Below are 10,883 nucleotides of genomic sequence, written 5' to 3' on the forward strand. Positions count from 1 at the left end.
CGTTTAGACGAAGATCGTTGTCCTTCATCACAAAAAGAACAAAAGACACTCGCTCTTCAGACTCCAATAGTCGTTGATTTAAACGTGAAGGAGGTTTTTACATACACAGAACTTACATACAATTCATCAGCAGATTTCGTCTGTTCTCCTTCGCATTTTATGTGCAACAGCCTTCAGCAGGTGTGTCTGCCTGTCTACCTGCGATGTAACGGGATGTTCGACTGTCCTGGTCACGAAGACGAGGCGGCATGTGACAGGTACACGTGTCCCGGCTTCTACCGTTGTCGCGGCTCTCAGGTGTGTGTTCACGAGTCTCACCTGTGTGATGGACTATACCAGTGTCCTCAGCGCGATGACGAAATACTGTGTAATGAAACATGTCCTCAAGACTGCCTCTGCCACGGTTGGGCTTTCGTATGTTCCAGTAGTTTTGCAGCAGCTGACCATTCAAACCTTCGATATCTTGAAGCAAGTGGGACCTCGCTGACCCTCGCTGACCTGCACAAAAACATTTTTCTCGTTTACCTCAGTCTCGCCCGGTGTAATCTGACCAGACTGCATGAAGTCGTGCTGCCCAACCTCCGAACTCTAGATGTTAGCAACAACGAGTTAACCGACATCAGTAGCAGCCATTTTTCTGGTCTGCACAATTTGCAACTCTTGAAAATAAGCAACAACCCACTGAAACATTTCTCTTTCCAGCATGCTACTGAAAAACATTTTCTCAAAGTTCTCGATATGTCTGAGGTTTTCATTCCAACAATAGACTTTGGCATCTTTGCTTTCTTTTCCAAACTCACAATGCTGAACCTCTCCGGCAGCCATATAAGTCACGTGACAGGGCAAGGTTTTCTTCCAATGAATGATTGAGCATACTTGATCTGCAATTTTGTCCTATGACTGTGTTCCCAAAGGAAATATTTCAGGCTCTGTCCGACTGGAGACTGTTTATGCTGACAACTACAAGCTGTGCTGTCCGGCGACACTACCCCGAGGGTTCAACGTGCTCAACTGTCACGCTCCCTCCGATGAAGTGTCTTCCTGTGACGATCTGCTGCGCTCCAACCTGTACCGCGTGGCACTCGCCATCTTTGCCTCGCTGGCCTTACTAGGAAATGTCGGCACACTGCTTTACCGCTTCATCTTCCACAACAGCACAGGTAACGTGGGCTACGATGTCTTTGTCACCAACCTGTGTGTGGCCGACTTTCTCATGGGTGCATATCTCTTTATCATCGGCATCGCTGACTACAGGTACAAAGGTATTTACCTGTGGGAGGATGTCGGGTGGAGAAACAGCGATTTGTGCAAGGTGGCGGGTTTTACGTGTTTGTTGTCGTCTGAAGTGTCAGTTTTTATAATATTTTTCATTACTGTTGACAGGTTTTTAGTTCTTCGTTTTCCATTTAGTCAGGTACGGTTTAAAAGAACTTCAGCTCAGGTAGTGTGCGCCTTGTCTTGGCTAACAGGAGTTGGTCTGGCAGCGGTTCCTCTCATTCCGCCCACCTCCCACTGGGACTTTTACAGTCAGACCAGCATCTGTATTCCTCTCCCAACATCAAGAGTGATGTTTTCTGGTCGCTTGTATTCCTATGGCGTGATGATTATCTTGAATTTAATCTTTTTTCTGTTAATATTGTTCGGGCAAATCCTTCATTTACTGGTCAGTTCGTTCCAACTCAATATCTTCCGTCAGCTCGTCAAGGAGTAACAAAGACTTGACTATCGCCAGACGCCTCATCTCAGTCGTCATGTCGGATTTTCTGTGTTGGTTTCCTGTTGGTCTGACGGGAATCCTCGCCTCGTTCGATGTTCCCATCGTCAGTGAGGTCAACGTTGTTATCGTCATTTTTGTTTTGCCTTTCAACTCTGCGCTAAACCCATTCCTGTACACCATCAACACCTACTTGGAGCGCAGACGGCGCGTGCTGGAGGAACAAAGGCGAAATCGTATCATTGCTCAGGTGAAGTGTTTAGCTTCTAATACAGGTTCTGACAATACAAGGGTCACTCTGACCCACAATGAAGCCCTCGACCTCCTTCAGACCATGTTTGCAGTCAAATACTGACCTCGGAGTCACTAGAAAGTCAGAATGACGATCAAAATAGGAGTGTAAGACAACCAGTCTTTCTGAAAGATAAAATTATTGTTTGGTTTTTTTTTTGTTTCTTTCTTTTGTATTTGGTTTTGTTTTTTGCTAATTGTAAGTTTATATATATATGGGACCACTGGGCGAGTGGTCATTTGATCATATATAATTTCAAAGTCACCATGTTCTCACCTAAATTTGTGCTTTTTAATTCTTTACGAAAACTACTTTGAATGCCAATTAGTGAGCAGTTTCAATTTACATATGATGCACTTATGAGCGCACAAAACAATTTAATTATGTGGAAAACTAAATTTTCCACAAAAAATTATAAAATTCCATCCTCGGGCAGGACATGTTTTTTGTTATGTAGAATACTTGAAGAGCGATATTGAACTCTAGTAATAGTTCTTTCCTAACAGAAGTGACAGAGGCTAGGTAAGATGTCAGCCATATTATCCACATTATCTATATCATTGCACACACGGACTTTTATCGAGAGATACTGTTTAACAATGACATTATTCTATATTTCTACATATCTTGTTGCAAGAGATCATACATTGCAAATCGTTGGCAACCGCTTTCTTAGCATCGGAATATTTGAGCTTGTCTTAGAAAACATCATCAAAGTAAGTACATTTAGAGGTCAGTAAGTGGAGAACCTTCTATCTGCTTGACCTGTAGGTGGACACTCATGTAAGTGGACATTGCCTGCCATCAGTAAACACTATCAGCAACATTTTATTGAGAGGAATGTGACAGGTTCATGTTTAGTCATCAGTAAGTAAAAGGTCGCATCACTAAAATACCAGAACAGTGTTTTATCAGTTCATTCTTCTGGTACACACCCGACATTTCTTAGGTAGATCAGTGTATTTCTCTGTCTTCTCTTTAAAAATAAAGCCTTTCTGAGGAAAACCACTCTTTTGCCATAACAGGATGGGATTTTTCTCGTCAACGAATTATTCCACTTATTTATTTTTTATTATTTCAAGTCATCACTGAGTTTGATTTATTAGTTGTTTCTGTTAAAAACTTAGATGGTAATGTACTTATCTTCGTTGAAAGTTAGGCATCTTGATATTGTCAAGATGTATGAATCAGATGTGTGAAAATGTTTAAATCAAATGAACCACTCAGTCTCATGCTACGTCCCTAAATATATTTTATCCTCAGAAAATTTCAAAGGTTCCAATGTTATTAAACAGAAATTGCTGACAGAATAATCGCTGTTTGATGAGGCAGCGATTACAGGAACCTGTCCTCTGTTTATCTTGTGACAAATTACAGAATTTATTAGAATTAATTAATCGTTTGTATAAAGTTCGTATTCTCTTATAACTAAGTGGAAAAAAAGGTAAAAAAGGAAAATAAAGTTTCTCCATCCTGTAGAATAATCGCATAATACCAGCTGACAGACTTAGGGTGGAGTTTACAGTATTTCAACACTGATGGGAACCAAAACCAGAAACTTCTTACACTGTAATTAATTGTTGTTGGTGTGTCACATGCAAACAAACCTCAGCTACCTCTGACTACCTCGTTCACGATAAATGGACAAAAGCAATAGTTGTAGTGGTAAAGTAGAGAGTTGTGTGAAGACAGTCTTGACAGTCGGAATGTATTCAATGAGTGCATGTGCTCTGACAATTATCATTAATTAAACCTACTTTATTGAGATTGCACGTTCATAAAGATTAGAAACCATCCGTCTCTGTAATCTTTTATTGGATAATTTTATAATTATGTAAAGCCAATAGTGAAGTTTGAAAACAAAAAGATGAAAGGAGCAATGGAGTCCAAGTCAGTAAACAAAACACTTCATTGCCCTGTCTCCTGTGTAAACAGCGATGACCTGGTTGAGAGATGCTAGATGAGGATTTGATGCTTGGGAGACAGTTACAGTCGGAAAAGAGGCTTCGTTGGTGTCGTCGTCTAACTGCCGTGTGATGATGTGTGTACTATCATCATATTTTAGTGTGTACATGAACATTAGAAACACTGCCAGACAGCAGGCCTCACCTGCAGACAGTCAAACAACAATAGGTGTGAACTGGTAGCATATGAAAAAATGCGGTAGAATATTTATTCTGTTATATAATTGACACTGCTCTATATTTGAACTATTTTAACTCTAGTCGACTCAGTTAATCATTACTAACTTAATGTAAGGTACGTCGGTTTGACAGAGAAATAATAAATGTCAATATCAACATGATGTAAAGCCTACCTTGAAGTTTTATTGTCCCGTGTGTGCGAGAGCTTGTGTTGTTGTGTTTACCTGCGTGTGTGTGTGTGTGTTTTCTAAGCAAATCAACCACATTTACACAAAGGAGAGTCTGAAAGAATGTCACACATTACAAAACTCAACGTAGTAGCGAGAAACCGCTTGTGACGAGTCATAAAGTTTATTGATACATCAAACCAAAGACGATGTTCAATCAGCAAACTATACATCACATTTCAACACCGTCAAGACAAGAGATTACTCAAATAGAATATGAACCGCCATATTACATTCTATATAATATACTACAGTGGTTATAGGGCTTTTCTCTAAATAAACTAAAGTTGAGGTAGGACCCATTGCTTGTATATGTAGGAGCTGATGTGTGTGTCCAGTGTATGAGGTGGCTACTCTCGGTGTAGCTACATTGCTGAAGTCAATGACACCAAAGGCAGCAGACAGAAGCATTGTTTATAAGGCTATTTGAATCACATTCTGTAGTAAAACTAAGCGGACGATGAAAACGAGATTTGTATTAGTAGCGATGAGGACAAAGAAATGTTCCTGTCATATCAGCCTGACAACTCCACAAAGTGAGCAAATGTTTCTTTAGATGACACTTAGGACATTTCCAAGCATACAAACCATTCTCTGCTAAAGAAGAACAATATGAGAAGGGGAGGAGACAGAAAGAAAGTCTATTTCTAGAAAATAAATTTTGAAATGCTTAAGTGGCCCAACCACAAGAGATTTGGGTGGAATGTTCTCGCCCTTCCAACGCAAGAAAAACACGAACTGATTTTGTCAAGGCTTTCCTATTCATTTCAATACATATACACACAAGTAAATACGATGTTTATTAGTTAATATATTGTAAATGGAACGGAAGTTTTATTATTAAGGGACTGTTTAAAATCGGAGACTTGTTCATGTCATCCGTAAATGAAGCAATGCCTGGACACCCGATATACCCGTCATCAGAAACCCGGAGTTTCAATGGATGTTCAACAGTGGCAACTGAGTACTAAATGTTTCGTTGTAACCAAGGATTGTCAGCCTAGTTATACCAATCTGTAATACCATAACAACATCTAAAGCAAAGCAAGATAAACAAGTTTAAATATTATTGACAAGGACCGTGTTGTTGTCGCTATGTAAACAAGGACGATTGACAAGAAAAACATTCAACTAAAATTTTACTCGCTTAATTGACAATGTCTATTGAAGTAAGTGTAATTCTCGTTTATATATGTATTTTTTATCTTCCAAACTACCGTTGTAAGTTTTACTTCTGATGACCTTAAAATCAATCTTGCGGAGAGAGGTAACTTTCTCTAAAGCAGCAGTGTCGTGATTGTTCATTTTATTACTGAAGGTAGTATCATTCGCACAATACATCAGAGCCATGTTTCTGTGGCATGTGTTCGTCTGGAAAGTTCTCTGCCTTCAAACAGATATCAGTCATCTTCAAGATGTGAAATTCCCAAGTTACACACCTCTGGGTGTGTCGTGCTAAAGTAAACACGATTCCGTGACTAGAATTCTCCGCAGACACATCGACCATCGTCATCACAGTCTGTCCTTCCCAAGCGCTCGAGGATCCAGTTAACTCGTGTTCTGGATGAATCTGTGATAAATCCGCATCCCTAGAATTATCCATCACCTGGTAAATCTACGAGTTTATAAATGGTCTGAAAACAAAGACTGATATTATATTCGAATATAACTGTTCATGATACAACCAAAAAATATTGGTTCTACTTCGCTTGTCGTACAGTGATTGACAGGTCATCTAGAGAAAGATCCTTACCTGAAAGAAGTGATTTAACAATGGCCATCACATCGTTACTCGACATTTTTGAGTCTCCAGTAGCAAAGTTGAGCTGAGCGATGACACGCTTTCGTCTTTCTTCCTCTCTTGCTCGTCGTCTGCGCTCCAGGTAGATGTTGATGGTGTACAGGTAGGGGTTAAGTGCCGCGTTCACAGGTAGAACAAAAATAGCAATACCTACATTGACCTCTCCAGGTATGGGGACATCGTAAAAAGCCAGGGTTCCAGCCAAACCGACGGGGAACCAACACAAAAAATCTGACATCGCCACTGTGATTAGTCGTTTAGCGATGTTAAAGTCTTTAACCGTCTTAGATGACTGAGCTGCTGACACGGAATTGGCAAGAACTGACCAATAAATAAGAATCTGGCCGATAAAAATGAGGAGAAAAAAGACAAAATTCACGAAAACTAACACAACAAAAGAATACATACGACCGGGAAAATACTTTCTTGAGGTAGGCAGCGGAATACAAATACTACTCTGACTGTAAAACTGCCAGTGTGACGTCATCGGACTTACAGGTACAGCTGCCAGGCCAAGTCCTGTCAGCCATATCAGACCACAGGTCAACTGAGCTGAACCTTTTCCAAAGTGAATGTGACTGAAAGGAAAACGAACAACAAGGAAGCGATCAAAGGTAATCAAAAAGATGACAAACACCGATACTTCGCAAGACAGTAAACAAATAAAACCCGCCATCTTACACACGCTACTGTTTCTCCAGTCGATGTCCTTCCACAGGTATTCACCTCTGTACCTGTAGTCAACAATGCCAATAATCAAGAGATAAACACCCATGAGAAAATCTGCCACACACAGGTTGGTGACAAAGACATCATACCCGACGTTACCCGGAGTTTTGTGAAGAATCAAACGATAAACTAACGAAACAAGATTTCCTAGTAAGGCCAGCGAGGCAAAGATGGCGAGTGCCACGCGGTACAGGTTGGAGCGCAGCAGATCGTCACAGGAAGACACTTCATCGGAGGGAGCGTGACAGTTGAGCACGTTGAACCCTCGGGGCAGAGTCACGTGACAGCACAGTTTGTAATTGTCTGCAAAAATTGTCTCTAATTTGTCTAAGGTTTGAAATATTTTTGGTGGAAACATTGTTATTGGAGAATGGCGTAAGTCTAGGATGCGCAGATCCCTCATTCCATAAAAACCTTGGTTTGTCACGTGATCTAAATGACCCCCAGAGAGATTTAACATTCTCAAACTTGAGAAAAAGGCAAATATTCCAAAGTCAATTTCTGGTATTCGGACATCCGACATGTCCATAATTTTCAGAAACGATGGTTGACTAAAATCGTAAAAATCAAAATACTTCAAAGGATTATTGCTTACTTTTAGAAACTCTAAGTTTGTCAAACTAGTGAAATGGCTGCTACTAATGTGAGTTAACTCATTATTGCTGAGGTCTACAATACGAAGGTTGGGCAATGTCACATGATGCAGTTTAGTTAGATTGCAACGGACCATGACTAGATGAACCAGAAAAGTACTGTTCTGTAGGTCAGCAAGGATCATGGAAGTCCCGCTTGGCATCCAGATAACGAAGACTAGAATAGCTGGTAGCATTAAAATTATTAGAACAAGTAAAAGCCCAGCCATGGCAGACACACCCGTGAGGACATATTTCATTGCAAAATTCTTCGTCATCTTCTTGTGGACAATGGTGCCCTCCGTCACACACGTGACTCTCGTGAACACACACCTGAGAGCCGCGACAACGGTAGAAGCCGGGACACGTGTACCTGTCACATTCCGCCTCGTCCTCGTGACCAGGACAGTCGTACAGCCCGTTACAACGGAGGTACACAGGAAGACACACATGGTGAAAGCTAGCACACGCGAACTGGGACTCAGAGCATGAATTGGTGAAAGGTGTTTTTGATGTACTCCGATGAAAGAATTCAAGCTCTCCATTGTAAATGTCAAGTGTTACTGAAAATGTCACATCAAAGTGCGTCAGTTCATAGTTAGAGCCCTGTCAGATCCTTGGGACACACGTCTCCGTCAACTTGACTGTCGCATTCCAGGTGGTGGCTGCAGCGCTCCACTTGCTGCAAGCACTGCCACAAGACAAAGCAGCGACTTAGCCTGGTTTTCTAACGGCATCATTACAAAAACAGTGCGACATTTTGGTTTACAAGTTTTATAAAATCAAAAGCTACGAACCCTGTTAGCTTTGCAAATAGCACGTGATCTGACGTCACATGGTGGGAAGTAGCAAAAATCTTCGTCGCTTCCGTCTTTACAGTCAGGCCGATGATCACAGACCAACGTGTAGGGGACGCTATCCTGCACATGGCTGCACTTAAAGAACGGCGGAAGTGACGTCAAGGGCATGGAGCAGGAGGATGCCGTGTCATGGTTAACAGACCAACAGCCAATGACGTCATAACAAGCTTGGAACACGTGAGTGAAGTGATCTGTGGGGCACCGGATGTACGCGGGCTGTTGAACACATATTTAAATGTAATGTGCAGCGCATAGCAGTAATAACAATGTATTATTATTATTATTATTATTATTATTATTATTATTATTATATTATTATTATTATTATTTCAACTGTGTTTTACTTTCGTTTTCTCAATGTCTTTATATGCTGTTACCTTCCTCAGCTTTCTATAGACCTACTTATCTAGCAGCGAGAAAACAAAGATTGAGCATCATTCTTACTAATATATACTAGTGCTCTCATGGTCTGTGCCACAGAAGACAATGAAAAAAAGGTGGAAAATTCTTAGTAAATAAATCCTAACTGATGCCTATACACCCAAAAACTGTAATAATGTACAACTCACAATCCTCGACAGGACTTGAGTAGTGTCTTACAGTTGATGTTGCAACTTCCCTGTCAGCAAGATTAGTGGATGATAAGAACTCACCTCGACGGTGGGACTTTACATATCGTAGAAATTAAATATAATTTACACGGATGAAAGAAAACCAGAAAAGTCAGAACATACTAACCTGAGAAAGTCGGTCGGTGACATGCGGTGTGGAAATCTCTGGCGGTCTGGCGTCTGTACGAGGACCAGGAATCTGGCACATATGATAGTCGATGGACATGGCTCTGGTACAATCCATATAAATCAGCAGTGTATAAAATTTGTTATAACTGGTTAATTGAGTTAATTGCACTCTGAGACAATAGCAACGCTCAAGGCCTTGTGTTGCGAAAGTTCCAATGGTATGAGCGACTGTCCCATCAGACCACTGTAGCTTGTTCCTGTACCTGAGCAACATGCAAATTACACAGCAAACAATTCTTGGGCTGAAATTTGGCTTGGTTTTCCTTTTCACTTAATTACAATAAAAACACTTTATATATAATGAAGGACAGACTATTCCTCAATATACTTACATCAGGGTTACTGTATATGGTATTTTATGTACTAGATTAATGTGTGAGTGTGGAAATGTCATATACTTACATCAGGGTCTGTGTGTATGGTATTCTTCTCTACTTACATCTTGTTTAGAGTGTATGGCATTGTCCTGAGCCCAATGAAAACACAGTGGTCATCTTTAATCTTCGATAACAGCAGTGGCATCTTATCTCTCAATGTTTTCGTTTTCAGACTGGCAAGCTGACCTCCTCGCTGTCGACACCTTTTACTCTCGAGGTTCCAAGTCGACCTTTCAGTTGCGTGTGAAATACCAAAACATCGACCATCCACCTGAAATATTCCATTCTTCAAAGTGCCATCACCTTGCCAGCAGCCACCTTCCCCTTCGTCGTCGCTGCAATCAAAGAGGAAAATACACGGCGCGTCCTGCCGCACGTCCGGCCAGTCTGCAGCTGAGCAGTTCCATTTGTCCTCAGACAGCTGCACGGGTGGTTGTGAGATGTGTCGAAAAGAAAATGTTACTGTGAAGTCATTTCTCGATAATGTGGTGTAGCTTCTATAACTGATGACTACCCACCCGGAATAGAAGGCGAGAGCAGTGCAGATGTCTTGTGCAACCTCGCACATCTTGTAGCTTAACGTGTTGTTGTCCGAACGGAAAGTCACGTGATCACGGGAGCGATTTAACCTATTGGAGCAGAGGTCGCGAACGATGTGAAGATGAAGCTCAACCATGTGGTCCTCTGGAGCCATCAGACGTACAGAAGTGTTTATAAAGGGTAGATACGATCCGTCTTTTGCTCCAGGCTTTCATTTGTATTTGACCTGCAGTCGCGAAAACATTGACATTTAAGGTCAGTATTAAAAGTACAAAATGTATGTAATATATGTAATATAGACATGTTTGTCTATTGATATGATCTGCTTTTACGTTTTAGCTTGTAGGAGAAATATTTACCTGATGTTGAAGAATTGAAGTTGATTTCCAGGTGTTGACCACTGCTCTTTGGGACAGTGGTGATGTTGAAGAAAGCCTCGAAACCAGAATGTACGATGTTGAGAACGGTGATGTTGAAAGTCACATGACTGGAGTAGGTGACAAACGTGTGGGGTAAGTACCTGGGCACTGAGAGAACAGAACCTCATTGTCCTCATCGTACAGGGTGATGTTAAACGCATGGCAGCTCACCTCCGTTTGGTTGACCTGCACACGAGCCAACATACCCCGAGGGACACTCAGCTCCACGGCACAGAAAGGTGAGTCTGCAGGTGAGAATTTGTGAAAGTCTCGCGGATGAACAGACCAGAGGATGCTGCCCACCGTGTCGCTGATGTGGTGTCTAACGATGCGGTTGCTGCAGTTAAT

At 41.4% G+C, this 10,883-nt stretch overlaps 2 protein-coding genes across 2 annotated transcripts; one reads left to right on the forward strand and one right to left on the reverse strand.

Moving 5' to 3' along the window:
- Nucleotides 1–889: 889 nt before the first annotated feature.
- Nucleotides 890–4,294, forward strand: LOC112555486 (G-protein coupled receptor GRL101-like; the record flags this gene model as incomplete). The annotated part of the gene is given in 2 exon segments (XM_025223920.1): nt 890–1,705; nt 1,707–4,294. Coding segments are annotated over 2 exon segments (1,179 nt in total), but the record flags the coding sequence as incomplete, so codon positions are not given.
- A 1,457-nt stretch (nt 4,295–5,751) lies between these two features.
- Nucleotides 5,752–10,270, reverse strand: LOC112555575 (G-protein coupled receptor GRL101-like). Its single transcript, XM_025224009.1, has 4 exons — nt 9,639–10,270; nt 9,138–9,240; nt 7,697–8,145; nt 5,752–7,659 (listed from the first exon to the last, which is right to left on the reverse strand). Exons 1-4 carry the CDS (start codon nt 10,268–10,270, stop codon nt 6,078–6,080), a joined length of 2,766 nt encoding a protein of 921 aa, XP_025079794.1. The 3' UTR covers nt 5,752–6,077.
- Nucleotides 10,271–10,883: the final 613 nt, after the last annotated feature.

The sequence above is a fragment of the Pomacea canaliculata genome, linkage group LG14 (genome assembly GCF_003073045.1).
Source record: "Pomacea canaliculata isolate SZHN2017 linkage group LG14, ASM307304v1, whole genome shotgun sequence".
NCBI classification, from domain to species: Eukaryota; Metazoa; Mollusca; class Gastropoda; order Architaenioglossa; family Ampullariidae; genus Pomacea; species Pomacea canaliculata.